Source organism: Pieris napi (genome assembly GCF_905475465.1).
Source record: "Pieris napi chromosome W unlocalized genomic scaffold, ilPieNapi1.2 SUPER_W_unloc_3, whole genome shotgun sequence".
In the NCBI taxonomy this organism is placed as follows: Eukaryota; Metazoa; Arthropoda; class Insecta; order Lepidoptera; family Pieridae; genus Pieris; species Pieris napi.
Window position 1 is genome coordinate 108,224 of NW_025920862.1, and position 19,746 is coordinate 127,969.

Sequence of the window (19,746 nt, forward strand, 5' to 3'; positions counted from 1 at the left end):
ACCCACTAGCAACTCAGACCAGAGAAATCGAAGAAACAGAAGGACTTGACATAAGAAACAAATACACCAGATTTCAAAATCAACTTCGCTATGCTAATACTAGAAAAGAGAAGAAACAAAAATATATTTTGAGTGATTCTACCATGCAGCTTATAAATAAAAGAAAAAGTCTAATTGCGAACAAAAACGGCAAACGGAATCTGAGAGAAATAGCCGAAATAAGCAAGGGAATAAGGAAGGGCATACGCAAGGACAGGAAAACAAGGAGAATACAAACACTCGAAAAACACATAATTGAATCAGGCGGAACCAAAAAAGCTCTTAAAGAACTTCGTGAAGCGACTCCTTGGGTACCTAATCTCAAAAGAAATCAAATTAACATCACGAACCGCAAAAGTATAGTAAAGACAGCATCAGATTTTTACAGAAATCTATACTCCAACCCAGCTATCGCAGGAAACGAACAATGCAACAACTACAAAACGACCATACACCCTCCAAACTTAGAACCAGATATATTACAAAGTGAAGTCAGGAAAGCTATATTAAGCCAAAAGTCAGATAAGGCATCAGGTCCAGACAAGATCACGAACGGATTACTGAAAGGAACCCTAAAAGAACTGGTGCCCATTATGACAAAAATCTTTAACGACATCCTAACATCAGAACAGATTCCTGAACAATGGCAAACCTCGCACATAATTCTTATATACAAAAAAGGCTCAAAGGAAGACTTATCCAACTATAGACCAATAAGCCTGATGTCAAACATATATAAGGTTTTCTCCAAGATATTACTAGATCGATTAAGCGCCACATTAGACGAGAGCCAACCAATGGAACAGGCTGGATTTAGGAAAAACTTCGCAACGATAGATCATATACACACAGTCAAACAAATCATAGAAAAATACAGTGAATATAACAAAACAGTGTATATGGCTTTTATAGATTACACCAAAGCTTTTGACAGCATCAAACATGAAGTGATATGGGAAAGCTTAGAAAACCAAGGAGTATCCGGGGCCTATATAAACATCATAAAACAAATATATGCTAACTGCAATGCAAGAATACAAATGGAAACACTCGGAAAGACATTTAAAATCGAAAGAGGTGTCAGACAAGGGGACCCATTATCTCCAAAGCTATTTTCTGCTGTGCTCGAAAACATATTCCGAAAACTAGAATGGAATGAATTTGGACTAAATATAGATGGGAGAAAACTACATCATCTTCGATTTGCAGACGACATTGTATTGTTCGAAGAGAACCCTCATAAACTTGAAGAAATGATACAAGACTTAAACAAAGAAAGTGAGAAAGTAGGCCTGGAAATGAACACAAGCAAAACAAAGCTACTATCAAATTCAATCCCATACGAAATAAAACTTAATAATCAACCTCTAGAATATGTTGAAGAGTACATTTATCTGGGGCAAATTATCTCTATAACTGATATAACCACCAAAGAGATCAAAAGAAGAATAGCAAATGGATGGAAAAGATATTGGTCACTGAGGGAGATCATGAAAACAACAGATTTCAGCAAGAAAATAAAGAGAAAAGTCTTTAACACATGTATCCTACCCTGCCTTACCTATGGCTGCGAAACTTGGGCACTATCTAACCAGCACAGGGATATGCTATCACACTGCCAAAGAGCCATGGAAAGAAGCATGCTGAGCATAAGAAAATTAGATAAACAAATAAACGCAGACATAAGAGCTAGAACAGGTGTGACAGACATTCTCACTAAGATTGACCAAATGAAATGGAGATGGACGGGTCATATGCTACGGAGCTCTCATGAAAAATGGAGCAAAATAGTGACGGAATGGTACCCTAGAGACGGAAAACGAAAAAGAGGTCGACCACGCAAGAGATGGGAGGACGAACTGAAACTAACAGCAGGCTACAACTGGAGAAGAGTCGCAAAAGATAGAGAACAGTGGAAAGGGTTAGAGGAGGCCTTTGCCAAGAGGCAAACCGAACTCCGAGATATACTGGAGTGAAAATATATTAAAGTTTAGATATATAAAGTGACAGAGTTTCGGAATTTAAAGGCTATATTATTATTATTATTATTTGATTCCGTTGAACTTCTTTTTCACTTTTTCACTTTTAAAACTTTTGGCTGTCGATTCCTTGTGCGCAGCTTGTTTTATATTCTTTTCCCCACTTCGACACGATCCCTCTCCTGTTTGGTTTTGACGTCAGTTCCGTAAAACCACAGAGTAAGTAAACTAAGCAACTGTGCCATAGCATGATTATATTTCTTTAACTAAAATTGAACAGGATATAAATAAAAAGCTAACAATTGTTTATTGATACGTTTAAGCATTTATTATGTCACAACTAGTTCAGGATAATTATAGAGTTCTATAAATCACAAATAATTGCTTACGGACTTCCTCGGAGTGGAGTTCAAATAATGTCCCGTAATTGTCTTTAAAAATTCAAAGCCCATTACGTAGTTCAGTGAATACATAAACTTACTGAAATGGCTTTTGCAGTAGACGAAAAAATGGGCCTATACCGAAAATTATTAGCGTAAGAGTGAGAGACTCAAACTTTGGCATTTTGGAATTTACAACACGTAAATTAAGGTTGTCTGTGCAATTCAAAAATCAGTTAATCACACTTATGATCGTCAAAAAAAGGGTAAATATTCCGTATCGCGGCACCAGCGATTTCGAGGCTGATTTTGTTTTGAAGTCGCGTTATGATCTGTAAACATCATAACTAGTATTGTTATGTTGGCGCATAAAAAAAAATGTGTGCGTAAGAAGTGAAACCTCTTTATGACCTTAGTTCCTGATAGTTTTTAGAATGACGTCTGCACTCTGCACATTTAAATCCAGAAAGTTAGATTTTACAAAGCGTTAAACGCTCTGACAGTATCCTGATGTCAGCACGGTGTTTCTTCTAAATTTCGAAAAATATGCGCTCAATTAAACAACACACACAAATGAAATAGTTCTGTTTAATTAAAAAATATATTTATATTTTTAGCAATAAGGAAAGGTGTGATAAAACAAAATAATGAGCATTTTTCTAACATTTTACAAAATTTATAAAAGTACATTTGCAAATCCAGAAGAAATGCTTCGACTTAAATATTCAGAACAGAACTATACCACTATTGTGTACCAGTACTTCAATTTTTTTATGCTTTGTTGGTAAGTGCTCTGCTAACTTCACAGACTACACCAACCCTCATATTGTGCCTTCAAACGCAACCCCACCAATGGAATATGTTATGTGAGAACCGTTCCTGGAAACCGGCATGACTAACATTCAAGCTGTGTGTGGCAATACAAGAAAAATTGTCTAAGAGACAGATCCAATACGAGCCTAAAACCCATAAAGCATTGTGGCGTTATTACTATTACTCTTAATGTACTTTTGGACTACTTAATTACTTAATAAAAAATCTACATTCATATTTTTACACAATAGCCTTGTAATAAGAACAAATATTTCTTTTATTGTGACAATCAAATTGGAGTTTCACTCCTGCATCTGGTAGACAATACTCGTAGAAACAGTGACTTAGTAATGTAAAGTATTTTGAGTTTATCCAGTTGAATGAACTGTATATTTAACGAAATTAACACGTTTCTTGAATAATGGAATACCTTAATAAATGACTAATTGTTAAAGGGAAGGTGCGAAAGTTTTCCGGAAGTCTCTTTTGTTATTTCAATTCGTATTTTAAATTTTACCACTTTGAAAAAATTCCGTCTTATCGCATTTTTATCATATAAAAGGGGGCAAACGGGCAAGAGGCTCATCTGATGTTAAGTGAGACCGCCGCCCACACACATTGCCAGAAAGCTCGCAAATATGTTGCCGGCCTTTTAAGAACTGGTACACCCTAAGTCGAATTGGATCGGAAATACTTCAGTGGGCAGCTGGTTCCATAATGGTGCTCCCACATTGCCGTTAGAAAATGTTAAGTAACTTTAGTAAACATTTGTTAGCAAAAATTGAATCACAAATGTTAAAAAATGTTTTTCATCTGTTCGTCGGGTGTACAATTAATATTTGCTTGTGTAGTGGCATCGTAAGGAAAACGATCAAAGCCCCAAATCAACGGTGTATGTCACGAACAGAAGGCTGATCAGTGATCATATTGAACTGAAAAAACAAATGACCATGAAACATTTGCAGCGACGCCAGGTTTTTTTCAGCTTCAATCCCGTTTTCTTGCCTATGCCTATCTAAAGGCAACACTGCCAATATTACGTAGCGCCTACTAGTAGCTTCCGCTTCCGGTCTTTAATTTATACTCCCAAAGGTGAAATCGCCCTAAACTTACAATAATGTATGTCCTGAACTGAAATCATTTCACAAGTTTGAATATTCCAAAGTTAAAAGCTCCTTTAAAAGCACTATTGCTCCCCAATTAGATTAAACTATCCGTCTGTTTCACAAGCGCTTAGTTCTCACAATATGATTCCCCTTTCATACATATTTTATGGGGCAGTCAGTGTTAAATCCCTGAAATCTGTTAGCGAAAAAAAAGCCTTTAATTCGTTGCATTAATTGGATTAACGTCAATTCACTATCGGTTTATTTATTCTACACTTAATTTGAGTTTGATAAAATGAAAGCATGAATGACACAGGCTTCAGACATCGTATAATCCAATGTATAAATTATTCTAGTTAAACGTATAAGGCCGTTTCTCCACTGCTTCGGTCCGGCAAACATTAATTACCGATCCGATTTAGAAACTCACAACAGTACCTACTTACGTGCTTCTCCACAACTCCGGCATCCGGTTTTTAACGATCCGATAACTTGCTAGATCGGAACGCGGTGTTTTATCGGTCCAAGTATATCCAAGAGGTTATAAATTATTATTCACAGGTTTATTTTTAGTTTTATACCATAGTATTAGTGAACTATTTATTAAGAATATTATAATATTTTAAGATAGACAATATAAAAAAAGTAATAAACTTGCCAGGGCAATAAAATATTCAGAATTTAGAACGTTTTATTAATAAAATTAAGTATATGAGTTTTAGTTAATATAAGTGTTGCATGATAAATATACAAGTATCGATTATTGTCGGATCGGATATAGTGGAGAAGCGCAATCCGGCCTTCCGATATTTTTCTCATGACTCATTCCGGTATCCGACGCCGGACCGGAGCAGTGGAGAAAGGGCCTTAGGGTATGAATCCGGATATTTCGAAGCAAAAAGTTACAAGTTCATAAAAGCTATTTTTGAACTATACATTAATTAGCTTCATACATTAACAAAAGTGCTGGCAGTTGTGGGATGCGTGCCCAAAATACTTATGTAAATTATCGTCTCACTAGTTGGCTGAAAAACGCGGTGTATTGCGATCCCAGATGCCCGTCAACCAAGTGCAGTATTCACGACACGTAATAAAGTATTTGAAAGTTTGGTGACCTAGAATCTACATGAGAATCCTATATTTTACGATCCCACCTTACGTTAGATTAATATGCCTTAAATGATAACGTTACATGACGATGTGGATTGTGGTTCGTGAGACCAGATTTGGGATAATTTCGAAAAATATTAGGTCAAATGTCGACAAGGTAATGGAGAACCTTAGTTTCTTTATTTTAGTAGGAATATTGTATTAGTCAGGTAGAAACTGATTAAAAATTAATAACCAACATATTTTTTTACGGAATAAAAAAATAAATATATGAGTTTAAGTCCATAAGTAACAGCTAATTTGTTAGTACAACAATATCTTATTTTATGTCACTATGAGACAAGATGAAGGCCTCCCCCAATAAGGACCAATTTTCTCTTGATTTATTGAGAACCCCCTTTCGAGGTATACACCTCACCCAATAATGCCCGCCTTCCACTGCGAGCGGAACGGACCCATTACGGACTCCGCTATACTCATAACGATGATTTTCATCGTTCAGTGGAAGGCGGGCATTAGGACCAGTTTTCCATTGATTGGGCCTCCCGAAATTAGTTGTTGCCCGATATCTTTTTGATTTTTTAGACCTACGTAGCAAAAAGCCTTCCTACTATTACATTCGCTTCAGTCCATATATTACCATATTTGAACTAACCTGGTAAAGACGAGACATAGAAGAGTAACGCATAGAATCATCAGTTGCTGCGACAGGGCTGATTGTGACTTCTGCATAGCTCGGTGCAGGTCATTCTGAAAGTAAAATTTGATTTAAATTTTATTGGAATTTTATACAACTGTTTGATTTATATACAACAAAAAACAGCAGCCCTTAGTAAAAGCTCCAGATTTAGAGGTACTGGTGTTCTCTTATGTCTGACGCGATATTAAATAATCAATTTTACGCTATCCTCATCATATTCTCTGACTTCTAAATAAATAAGTTTCAAAATATGTAAGTTATGAGGTCAAACACATTTGAATCTATTTAATTGGTTTGAAATAGTAAAAGTAGGTTAAAACAGACACAGCTGGCGTATTAGGATATTTTTAATTAAATATCAAATACTTACAAATATATTCTCAAGGGATCGTTTCGCTAGCCAGCAGTTCAGAAAAACTGGTATGAACAGGTTTCTCAAAGGAGGATAGAGGATCTGTAAGTATAAAAAATACGTATTAATTTGTGAATTTTTATAATAGAAAAACAAACAATTTAATTGCGTAGCGTCAGGGCAAATGGGACCGTGTTCACCATCTCCAGTATGAAATGGAAGGATAGAATCTGTTGCCAAATGTTGCCCTGGAAAAAAAGTATTAATTAGTTTGCAAGAGACGATGGCAAGCGGCCGGATGGCATGTTATTGATCCCTTGGAAGATGGGACGGGCTTTGGTATGGGAGGCTACTTGTGTGGACGAGCAGAAAATATAAGAGTCTTTCCTCCAACTTCGATTTTGTTCCCTTCGGAGTAGAGACTTTTGGGCCGTGGGGTTCAAGGGCGTAGGCCCTAATGAAAGATTTAAGTTGGTGCCTGGTAGATAGTACCGGTGCCCCAGAGCTGGTGGTTTCCTCGCTCAACGAATAAGTATCACACTACAGCGAGGTAATGCTGCCAGCGTAATAGGTACACTGCCACAGGGACCAAACTTTTTAAATTTGTTTTAATTTTAAATTACTATGTAGGTTAAGAAAATTGTAAATACTGTATATTTGGTTGTTATGATTACTAATAAAATGTATTTAAATATTATACTACTGTTAATTTAATTGTTTGTATGTTATATAATGTTTGTATGTGTTATGTCTTCCAATAGCGGTACTGATTCCAATATGTTTTTGAATGCGATGTAATGTTTTCAATATCCGTAGCGCTGATTCGATCGCGCGGTACAAAAATTTAATATTGAAGATGCAATCGCTATTGGGAGTTACAGATATCTGAGCTCTTGAGATGTGGCTGTCTCTCGTTGGCCACGTTTTCAGAAAAGCACTGAAAACTTTGAGTTGTGACTTGTGAAAATCAAGTAATAAAGTCGTCCGTTGAGCAAGTTTTATTCAATTTCGAGTATATACTTTTCCAAACATATGTTTGGAAAACTATTTAACTTTATTTGCAAAATTTTGTCAACGCGGCACACTGATACAGACAGAAAAAAGTACAAGTTATAATGTGATATGCACTTCTAGGGATAAAAAAATACGAAGAAAAAAACATCGATTCAAAAATTGGTTTCGAAGTGTGGTTGTTTCTTGGAAGATTATAAAGAAATGAACGATAAGGGAACAACCCATCTTTGTTTGTCTTAGATATCTGTTTCTTGGTCTTTCGCAAAGCAAGGAGTATATTTTCCTTTGCGAAAATTAAATAAAAATTAGTGGAGATGCGCTCATTCATAAATGTATTAGTCACAGCTGGGATCTGAACTTTGCTTTTACATATTAATTAAGTTAATTAATTATCGCTTTATTGATTTGACTTAACTGTATTTACATATGTAAATTCTATTAATAGCCGATTGGATACAATATCAGTAGAGCTTTGAGACTAATAAAGTTACTCTGCAATTCAGCCTTAGGTATGATATCTACGACATTGCATCTTATGCATTCAAATGAAGCAACGTCCAAGGAATGATGAACTGAATCGCTTATCATTGTATTTATTTTTAAATATATGGAATGCGTGGACTAGGCGTTTAATAAATGTTCAGATGACTGTGAACCAATAGATTTTTATCCAGTTAACACTCATTTAGTAAATAAATTAGTAGTGAGATACCAATTTCAACTACAATAAACCTTGCCGGACACTCGGCCAACCTGGTGGGGTTTCCCAAAACTATTACTATTAATTGAAGGCCAATACCCTTTCCCTAGAGACCGACACCATTCATTGGTGAACTACACCCTGGTAGTAGGAATTCCAGAAGTTATGATTATAATTTTAAACGTAAAATTATTTATTTAGTTAACAATTATTAGCTATTATAGAAAAAATCCCACATATAAAAAAATAAGATTATGATTTTTATCAAACAATACTTGGAACCTCTCTAGTTTCAATAGTTTACAAAGTTATGTTGCGTAAGCTCACCTTGTACCCGAGGTAGGCTAACAGAATAGCCTCGGAGAGCGATATCATCGCGAGGATGACCTGCAGCACCCACAAGAACAGTGGGCGGTTAACCCACACGATACCATCCCAGTTGATGATAGGACGTTCCTGGAACTCCTCTTCTGTCAGCTTAGCGGAGTACTCGAACACACTCTTGTTACCCGGCATACAGCCGTAGCTATAACGTTTTCCGATTTGATTAGATTCACATTAAAATTACATTTTTGAAAAATAAAATCGTATTCATACCTCCCTAACCTGCTCTTTTCAAGAGGAACTTGACAAGTGGAGATAGATCGACGCCAATACGTTTGGCTTATAAATTAAAAAATATATCTTTTCAATTTATATTGACCTTTTCAAAACAAAGTGCGTTCTGATAAACAATAAACTACAAGCTCCCACTTTATCAGAATGCCAAATCATAAAATGACTGCTTCACGACTGATTTGAGAGCGACCGCCGAGGCGAAAACCGCTGTGTGAATTCGAAAAGTGAGTTACGGAATCGCAATGCTGATATAAGAAATTAGTGCAGCAAGAAGGTTTTTAAAGGGAATGACCACTCAGTTACTTATATTATCATCACTACAATAGGCTTAAGAGTGCTGATAATTTTTATAATTTCTCGCTCGTCACAATGAAGGAATATAAATCATTCGATTTAGCTGTAATTGATACTTTATAGCAAAGTACTTGTTCCGTCTGATTTGTCTTGGCCAATAAAACGGAAGCCAATTTACCCACTGAACTGAAATAACCGTTTAGAATATCGAGATACTTTTGAAGGATTTCCTGGATATCAAGAGTTGGATTTAGCTGGGTTTATGTTGCATATATTTTTAACATATGTCCACAATTGTTTACTATTATCTTCATTTTATATTATTATAATTTAAATTTTTGTGGTTTTGAAGTATATGACAATTATGGTAAACATAAATGTTACAAAAAATACAATCAAAATTCTAGAAAAAAGAAAAGAAAAAAAAACTACTACTAAATACTTTTTTGCTTAACAAGAAGCAAAAAAGCATTAGCATAACAACGGATTAGGTTTCAGATAGGTACTTCAAAATGTTTATTTTTAAAATTGATCAGTCCACTACCTAATATGTCAAGCTCTGGATGAAGTGTTTATTCCGTTATATTCGCGAAGAATTCGAATGAGAGGTAACTCGACTCCTAGAACTTTAATGATGATTACAAAACAGATACAGAAAGACTCGAGGTTGTAGCGGCACTGGTTTTTTATATCATCATGAATTTTTATAAAATAAAATCCTATTGAAATCACAATAGAATTAAAACGACGTAAATAAATTTATATGTATTTTGATGTCAACATGTAAATGTATTATTTTAAAGCAGCTATCCACACGGACTCATCACTCAAGTAGGAGAGAGATAGAATATGTCGAACGCTGCCCAACGCGGAGGCCGATTGTGCCTCTTTGTCGCTCGTTCCGCGCTCTCGCTTGCACTTAAAGCCTTAAATGGAAGACCTCAGAGCGAGTTAACGCCGCATGCGTCAGGTTTTTTCGTGCGTGCAGCCGGCTCCATTGAATTATAAGACGTTGTCACGTCAAAAAAAACAGTCTTAATATAGAGCTAGAGTAGTCAATGTCTGAAATCCCTCTAGAAATATCCAAAAAATCGCAACAAGATATGCTACATAATGCCTTTGTAAAGATTTTAGTTTTAATTTTTTTATTTATATAAAAACAATTTCTACCATTAAGAATTTCATTGGGAACGCACGATGATGCTTGTCTTAGCTAGAAAATATGTAATCAGCTGCCAAGTTTATTGTAGATATACTTAAATTAGTATAGATAGTAGCATACCTTGTAAATGAATGCATGTTTTGAATTGAGGAATTTCTGTACAATGCAACAGAATGTGTACGGCGTCTTTAGTGGGCATTTTAGATTCATTCTACAGCCAAGCATAAGATAGTAAATTTACTATAGAGATGAATTTTCTAAGAAAACATACCAAAATTTATCTTCATAAGTATATGTTCATAAATTTGTGATAATAACGAAAATAAATTTCTTAATTTATTTTTAAGTTTTAATTGGTATTACGTGTATCACTAATTGTATAACCGAGTTTATGTATAAATAATTTAAAATTTCCACTCGATAAATTACACTAAAGGAATGGACGTAGAAAAAATATTTCTTTTTATATTAGTTCTGTACAGTCGTAACCAACAAATTAACTTCATCGATTCTAAACCTGCTTATTTCTTTTACTCTAGCGTAGTTTTTTTTTTATAAAAAACATAGTATATTTTTTACAAGCACTTAACATTACTTTATACAAGCACTTTACATTAACGCAAAATATACCCGAAGCTTAAGAAATTACATTAATTAAATTCCTTTTATGTTTTGCCGTATTATAGAAGCCAGCCAGTTTATTAAGAACTCCTGACACTTCAGGTATCTTCATAAATATTATGGGTGTGCTCGAGTTCAACTGAAAGTCGGAGGTCATTTTAAATTGGTCTTGTTGGCTTTTTCTGGAAATTTACGAGATAGGTATAGCTTTTTATTAATTTTACAATTTAAAGGTCATTATTGCTATTAAAACATTCCTTTTGAAAAAAGGCGTGAGTAAGCCAAGCTGCTTAAAAAATTTGTTCTAAATAAAGATGCATATTTTGAAAATATCTGAATGAGATTTATTGAATATGGTGTGCTACAAAAAACGGCGTAGAACACCCCGTAGGCCCTCTACGAAACGTTACCGTCTTGTGATAGCGAACTTCAAATTTTTTGTCTATTGTTATATGTAATATAATATTTATTAATCCATTTATGTTTCTACAAGGTTTCATGTGTTTGGAACGATAGCTATTATGTATGATAGTAAGGATCAAAGTCTACATCTACTTGGATGCTTTTTGATCCGGCAGCTAATGTAATAGATTATATTAAATGATTATTATGAACACAGTAAAACGATAAACAAAAATTTGGAGGTAGTAATAGCAAATAATGGAAGCCGTCATAAAAGACAATGGAAATGCACATGTACCTAATAATTTATTATAACATGAGTAATAATAGTACATTAATTATATTATAAAAGAACGGTCCAAGTTGGCTCAATGACAGTCTGCATGGGTATTCCGAATGTTAGAACAAAATTGTTTTGTATCTTAAATATATTGTGTAAGATCTGTGCCGAAGCTAACTAAAAGAGCTGTTGGCATCTACACCAGAACAGATCATAATACATTTTATCATCTGTTATGGTATGATGCCAGCGAACTAAAACCACATCATAAGCAGTCTATCAATGATGTAGTGAATATGATTCCACAGACACAAAATCTCATAAGACACGTCTTATACAACCACTCATTCACCGTCGTTGCTTCAAAAAATTTAAAACGTTGACAGTGACAACATACATGACAGTTATGAACCACGGCCATCACTACACATGGATTAAAGAAGATAACATAATTACAGTGTCTATAGTTACTGAGGTAACATACCTTATACATTATTATTCTGAAAACATATAATTCAAACGTGCAAAGAGGTATTCTATACACAAAGGAGATTCCCAGCGCCGTGTTATTCAAGTCTTAAAAGTTTTCATGTAGCTGCAACTATGACTGGATGATACAAATATTTTAATTTCGGCAAATTGTGGATTTGAAATGCATAATAATTACAATATAACCAATATATAAATTTATGAAAATTAATTAAATTTTAATTTAACCTTCATATACGTATAAAATCGTTCCATAACACTGTATATTAATCTGTGGAGGTCTAGCATCTGGTAGTCTGTGCTTTAATACGACGAAACTTTCAAGCGAGCAATGACCGCTATTCTATGCTTTCTGGGGTTGATATTTCTAAAATTCACAACCTAGTTAACAATACATCTAAGATAAAGTCAAGTAAAATATATGTAATACGATTCGACAACTAATAATGTTCTATAAAATTATTCTTTTTCTAATATTTTATATCCTTGACATACGCCTTCACTTCAATCTCGTATGAAATTCTGACTTAATATAAAACACTGTAAACTCATGATCACAGCAAACAGCGAAGCGGAAAGTAAACATTGTATGTCCAGTAAGATAATAACGATATGCTTTTTTATCTATATATAATTTACGTGTTATTAAACACATAATTTTGTTCCTAGCCAACTTTTTCCACTTTGTTTTATTACCCATTAGCCCATTACTCTTTTGGTCTGCCCTTGTTTCTCTGTCCTTTTGGGCTAACCAATTACTCTTTCAGATCATATTCCACCAGGGGTTATGTGACCAGATTCCAGGACACGGTAAGATAAAATTATATTTCAAGTTAAGAGTCGCCTACTCTGAGAGTGAGAATTGCTGTCTTTTTAATAAGAAATAAAACAGAATATGTATAGTTTCACACCCAATCGAAATTAACTCCAAATATATATATATCTCCTGTGTCTTTCAACATTTATGTTCGGAAGGCACAGAAGTGAAGATGAAGTGAAACATAAAAAAATATGAATCTTATAAGCCGCTGACGCCGTTTCATCATCTAGATCCTTAAAACCAATAAGATGATGGAAAACTCTTTTGTTGTGTTTAATATTTCTTCTTGAGTTAATAATAAATGTAGAAACACAATTCATATTAATTGTGTTTCTACATTTATTATTAACACACACAGGATTAGAGTAGAATAACAGGGTAGGACAGACAAAGTGTACGGAGAAAGTGAACTAGGCACAATAACGAGAAAGCACGACCTAAATTTTAACCAAAACAGGACCTGCTGATAAATTTTTGAAGATAATGACGTCAGCATCGACAGAGATATAGAGATACAGCATGAAATTTTGGTCTTAGTTACTAAGCGCACCATTGTCATCTATCGTGTATTATTAGTCGCAAGCAAACTTTGAAAATGTCAAGATGGCCAGTAATAGAAAGTTATGTGTTAACGTAATTGGTTTTTTCACTTCTCGCCGTATAACGAAAAGTCTCTATAACGAAAAGAATGCTCGGTCCCTTGAAATTTGTTATAAAGAATTTATACTGTAAATACAACTAAATTCAAAATAGATCATTGAGTGGGCTTAGTTACCATTTTCACTATCGTAGAAATCCTTATAATATAAAATCACGTCGATTGAAGGTAACCTCAATTAGAATATTTAAATCATCCGAGAGCATCGTAAATTGCCGCAAAAGCCTTAGATAACGCTCCAATATTTATGGTCTTGTAAAACCTTTTACTTGTAACTTATGTAAATAAAAATCCAAATCTCCTTCATCATGAAACTTAATAGTTTACGAACCAAATGTAAATTTTGAGTTCAAGTACTTGATGTATGAAATATGAATTTTTGTGGTCAATATATACGTATATGGTATATCGGTGTTGTCTGAATTATTAAATACCTCAATCATCTAGATCGGACCGATTTATGCTTTTTTATGTAACAGGGGGTAAAACGGGCGGGAGGCTCATCTGATGTTAAGTGATACCGTCCATGGACAGTAGACACTCACATTGCCAGAAGGCCAGATGTGCGTTGTCGGCCTTTTAAGAACTGGAACGTTCTTTTCTTGAAGAACCCTAAGTCGAATTTGTTCAGAATTACTTCAGTGGGCAGCTGATTCCACATAGTGGTGTAAGCCTCCGATTTCTGTATCTGTGTCCTGAATATTTATTCTTTTTAGGAAAATTTGTGCCTAATAATATTTTCCTTAACAATTAGAGCAATAAATTGCGACGAATAAACAATGATAGTTTTATTCTAACCTTATTTTTTTTAACAACACTATTAAACTTAAAACTACATAATTAATAATTAAACAATTAAATGAAATAATAAGTTTGTTATTTCATAATCTAACTCCTAATTAAAGTTGAAAAACTCTAACAATAAACTTCTTGCAAAAAATTATGTAACAAGCCAAAACTCGCGTCTTTTTCCACAGAATAACAAACTCTCAATGTTACAATTAAATTTAACGTCAGTTTTGACACATGACAGATAATTAACAATGTAAAAGAATTATAATTATTTATTTACATGTAAAATATTTAAATAATTATATAATGTAGACATTGCTGTCAGATGCTATTGTCGTTATGTCACAGAGTACCTACATAAATCAACATCATCAAAGCCAAATGAAACCGTTAATACTTGTGATTTATTTTGTTCGCCAAGACTATTGGTCCGGGATCCACCGCCCATTTTTGCACTTGATTACTATCAAGCTAATTTTCCGTGAGTAGCTTTATTTTGATGAGACGCCCAATAATTTCCTGTACGAAACTCTCGATTGTGGTAGCTAACAGAAGTAGCAAGGATAAAATATGTTGATTTGATGATTCTCAAATATTTATTACTAACTGAATTTTTTTTTTGTTATATCTCAAGACATTTTTCTAAATTATTCGAAAAATATTTCTCCTACAAAATCTATGGTTTGATCAAAGAGTCCCCTCTTTCCGACATGTATCGATAACGAGGTCATCATAAATGATTACTAACCAGCTGATTATTTTTTTTTTACTTAATTTATATTTATGTAATTTAACAGACATATTGTCCTACAAATTGCGCGGTACGTTATCCTGGTATTCTTGTATGTTGAACTTCACGCGTTTCAATATACAAGATTATAAGTAGGTATACAGAATATGTCAGATAATTCTATTTAATTTAATTAACATCTATTTTTTTGCAAATAAGTTTATATAGTATTAAACATTTCCCATTGATCCTGTATTCATTGTTTCCTATATTTGGCGGCCAATTGTGTGCCTTTTTTCGTGAGATTAAGTCAAGAATATATCAAGGTGTTGCTATATTGATTGTTAATAGAAATTGTCTATCAATGGCCACTGCGCCGTTTTGTGTGTTACATAATTTTTAGTACTAGATCGTATTTAAGTTCTAATTAAAGCATGGTGTCATCATAGATAACTAGAGGATATAACGCCATAATAAGCACTAACTTTTAGTGCAGGGCCCATTCAGGTTACTTATCTTAAATCTAACTGCTTATAAATTTTAAATTATGCAGTGTACAACTACCGTATCTATTCTTTACTGGTAGATTACGTTTTATACATGTTACAGAAACAAATAATAATAATAATTTCTTTATTTTTCTCCCATATAAAATTTGAAAAAAAAAATACAATAAGATTACAGTTAAGAACTTGGGAGACTGGTTTCCAAGCTAGGTAACAATCTGTGATATGGATAATCAGGCTTCCATTCTACATCAAAGCATGAGTAGGCAAACAAATTACAAGTTAAAAAAAAAGGGTGCGTTTACTTATGTACGCGCGTAAGAAGTTATACTTCTTTGGCTTTCTTTATTTTTTTTAAATATTAAATAATTAATAACAAATATTTAACGTTAATAATTTAATAATATTTAATATTTAGAATATTATTCAATTATTAATTAATATTAATAATAATAATTATTATTATTTATTATTTTATTATATTATTCATTCAATTAAAATATAACTACGTATGTTTTATAACCTTTTAACTAAGTAACAATAGGTCTTTGTGAAAAAGCATTGCTAAATTTCTTTGAAAAAATAATTAAAACTCCTTTATTTGTTTAAAAGTTAAATGTCAATGTCAATGTCAACTTCACGCATATTCTATTTCTTTTTACGTGTAGATTGTCTTATTCCCATCTCGCTCGCGCACGCTATAATCACACTGACAACTTTGTGTCTCAGGTGCGCGCGCATCGTAAAATTTCACTCTCATCAATTTTTCATAACGCGCCTAAAGAAGTATAACTTCAAAAAAGAACAAAACAAAACAGTTAACTAGATTACTACAGAAATATAGTAACTGAAAAAAAACCATAATAACATGGATATCAAAAGCAGGTAAGTGAAGTTACAATTAAATTTTGTGCATGTATATCTGTGTGTGCGTGTATGATCTTTTAAAATCTGCCCTTTGTTTTTTGTTCCGTGGTTTTCTTATTTATATATTTTATAAGTAAATAAAACTTTTTCTACTTCTTCGAATCGCTGACTAAAAATACTGAAGAGCACTTTTCGAGTAAAGTTCTTTTTTATACAGAACTGGACGTTTGGCCGCAATCCGCCTGATGTTAAGTGAGATCTAGCCAATTGGTGCCTGTCCAACAGATGCCTGTATAACCGTCGCTAAATAATTTAATAAATTCGAGTTTACATACAGATATTTTAATGTTTCACTCGCATAAACCAAAGACTAATAAAGTTTACCCAAGTTTATAAACCTAGTACTAAATCCTGAAATAGCCTGAGGCTGGGACATAATGAATCAAATTGATATTGAAATAACCGATATTACATGCGACTAAGCTGATTTCTCAGTATTTTAAAATATTGACCATAAATAAAAATCTATTTTTTAATATTGGTAATTATGTATATTTATGAACGTATCCGAACTAATGTGTATTTAAAATAGGGAATGTTATTGGGAATAGGTGTCGCAATACAGCGTAGAAATGCAGCCAGCATTAAAGGAACACTGCTGTTTGAGAACCCAAACCTTTTAAAATTAATTTGGATTTTCTTCTTATCCATGTTTAATTAATGTCATCAGCAATATTATGTAGTTTAACAATATTGTAAATGTTGTTTATTTAAGTGAATTAGTTTAAAATATTTATTAAATGCAGAAAACATTAGACGTAATCACTCAAATAAAATCTAGACGGTTGAAAAACAATAAAATAGCAAGCCTAAATTCAAATTTACTCACCGGTCTAAAATATGTCAAAAAAGGCTTTCACCTATGAGCACAAATATGGTAATTTCTTCACAAAATGAAATTAAAATTGTTCCCAAGCACGTTTTATACACTTAAACCTAAATGTGCTTCTTTTTTCTTATTAAGTGATTTCATATAATAATTTTTGGAAAAATGAATGTCAAGTGGTCGGGACCAGGGGGTCCTTATTTTAAATAAGCAGTGATCATATAATTTTTTACATAGTTGTAGTATGTAATGTTACTTGATATAAAATTTCAGAACCATCGTAACTTTTTTAGTTATATTTAATTACACTTCTGTTCAGCAATCCTATTTTATATAAAACAAATATCGGATCAAAGATACGTTATTTCTCAAAGACATTCACTTATAGACCACAAGCCCATGAACAAAAAATACCTGTGAAATGACCCAACCTGAATTACGCTTAGAAGGCTGTTACTATATCTGAAAATAGCTCTGAGCACTATGCCGTCATTTCTGAGCGGTACATGTGAGTACGTAAGTGAATGGACTTTCTCAGGTACAATGGGGGAATTTCGACTAATTATTAATGTACGGCTTTGTTATAAGTGTATAGATGATTAAAAATAAATGTCGAAAAACCTAGTGCCGTACAAAAGTGATGGTGCCGGAAGTCGGTGCAAATTTTTAATTCGACGACAGTTGCAGAAGCAATATAGGTCATTTATTACTTACTGTACGGCATTTGTGTGATTCCTTTTGGACACATATACAGATACTTTACCCGTAAACGCCGTACATATTTCCAGCGGAGCGGTCGAAAGCCAAGGGTCGGAACCCTACCCCTACACCCATATACCCTAAGGTCATTGTAAAATGTACGGCAACATGTTCAAAATATTATTTAACACGGACAATAATGTTTTATAATTATGCCGTCCAAATATTATAGTTAATATTTGTGTAATTAAATATTTATCGAAATTTCAGGATTTACCAAGTTCTTACTGCTGTAAGATCAGAGAATAATGTACGGCAACTTGTTTTTTTACATAATGTTACTAAATATTACCGTTGTACCTTATAGCCGTTCATTATAAATGGTAACAAATAAAAATATTATGATAAAAAATATATGAAATTTCCGAAATTTAGATGACTTTTCAAATGCTCCTAGAGTAATATGGGGAGTTATATTTTCAAAGATTATTGTTATTTTATATGTATAACAAATATAAATAAACAAAAAAAACCAGATGCCGTACATTTTACTCCAGATTATTCTTTACAGCTGATAAAAACTTCGACGACGTTTGAGGTGTCCCTTAAGGTCATTAATAACTGTACATATCTGAGTATACTACCATAAGGCTGTAAAGTATATTTAGAGCCTTATCGTACCAGCAGAGAGAGGTAAAGGAAAAATATTTTTAACAAAAATAAAAATATAATACAGGGCGTCCCAACAAAAAAAACAAAAACAACATTCACTCTGCGCCCGACTGCCGACCTGTGCGGACGTCTGCTCCTGCCATCGTGCCATCCTGCTGCCATCTCGCTCACTCGCTGTGAGTCATCGCCGCCTGCCGCTGTACAGTGCGCACGCGCTGTCCGACCGCTGCCCTTGCTGCCCGCTGCCCTCTCATTGGTCGCTTCGCGTCTCGGTGATTGGACATCGTGTTGAAGGCTGCATTTTATGAGCGCGGGATTACCTGCGGCCGTCCGATAGCCACATAACGGTGCCAAACGGTTATCCAACGGTTAACGCCTTGTGCGGGTGTTTTGTCCAGGGTGCATACACCGTGCCTTTTTCAAGGCGCGAATCAGCCCCTCCGCTTCCTCCAAGTCCTGTGCGCAGCCGGGCCTCTTAGTAGGCACTTATTAGGGAGTAGGCACGCCAACTACTCTCTTGAAACCGGCTTCAATCAGGTCCACTGTTGGACGGGTCCTGTCACATCCGCGGGGGCTCTATTTACCCAAACCCCTGCGGGCTGGTTAGGTCGGTGACAAACCTCACCTCCGCTATCACCAGCGGAGACACATACATATTAGGGCAAACCACAGCTTAGGTACTCACACGTTAGACGTAGGTACACACTCGCCGCCAAACTGTCTTGCTTCCCGCATACAGGATGGCGTCCGAGGCTCAACCCCCCGACGATGTAAGATTATTTTTAACTTTTTTAAGAAATAGATATCCGGATATCATTACGGAATTTTACGAGTCGCAATGTGCGGACTCACCACGCTCGCCGTCCCCGTCGCCGTTTAGGACGATGAAAAATACCTCCGCGAAGGCACCGCGAAATAATAATGAAGCCTCACCCGACCAAACCGCCCTCGCTCGCGCTCGCGCTCACCACTCTCCGAAGTGGAAAGCGTAAGCGATGAGGAGGCGGAAAATCTAGCGCGTCCATTGTCGGCAATGTCGGCCCAATCCGCTCCGGCG

At 34.5% G+C, this 19,746-nt stretch overlaps 1 protein-coding gene across 1 annotated transcript in view; it reads right to left on the reverse strand.

The window, feature by feature from the left end:
* LOC125062962 overlaps positions 1-19,344 on the reverse strand; it is a 31,116-nt gene extending 11,772 nt beyond the window's left edge. Inside the window, exons 1-6 of the mRNA XM_047669145.1 lie at positions 19,274-19,344; positions 18,808-18,984; positions 8,521-8,719; positions 6,649-6,727; positions 6,556-6,581; positions 6,083-6,177 (exon numbers count right to left, since the gene is read on the reverse strand). Coding sequence (XP_047525101.1) covers positions 6,083-6,177; positions 6,556-6,581; positions 6,649-6,727; positions 8,521-8,719; positions 18,808-18,984; positions 19,274-19,344 — 647 coding nt within the window. The remainder of the gene's footprint in view (positions 1-6,082; positions 6,178-6,555; positions 6,582-6,648; positions 6,728-8,520; positions 8,720-18,807; positions 18,985-19,273) is intronic.
* Positions 19,345-19,746: the final 402 nt, after the last annotated feature.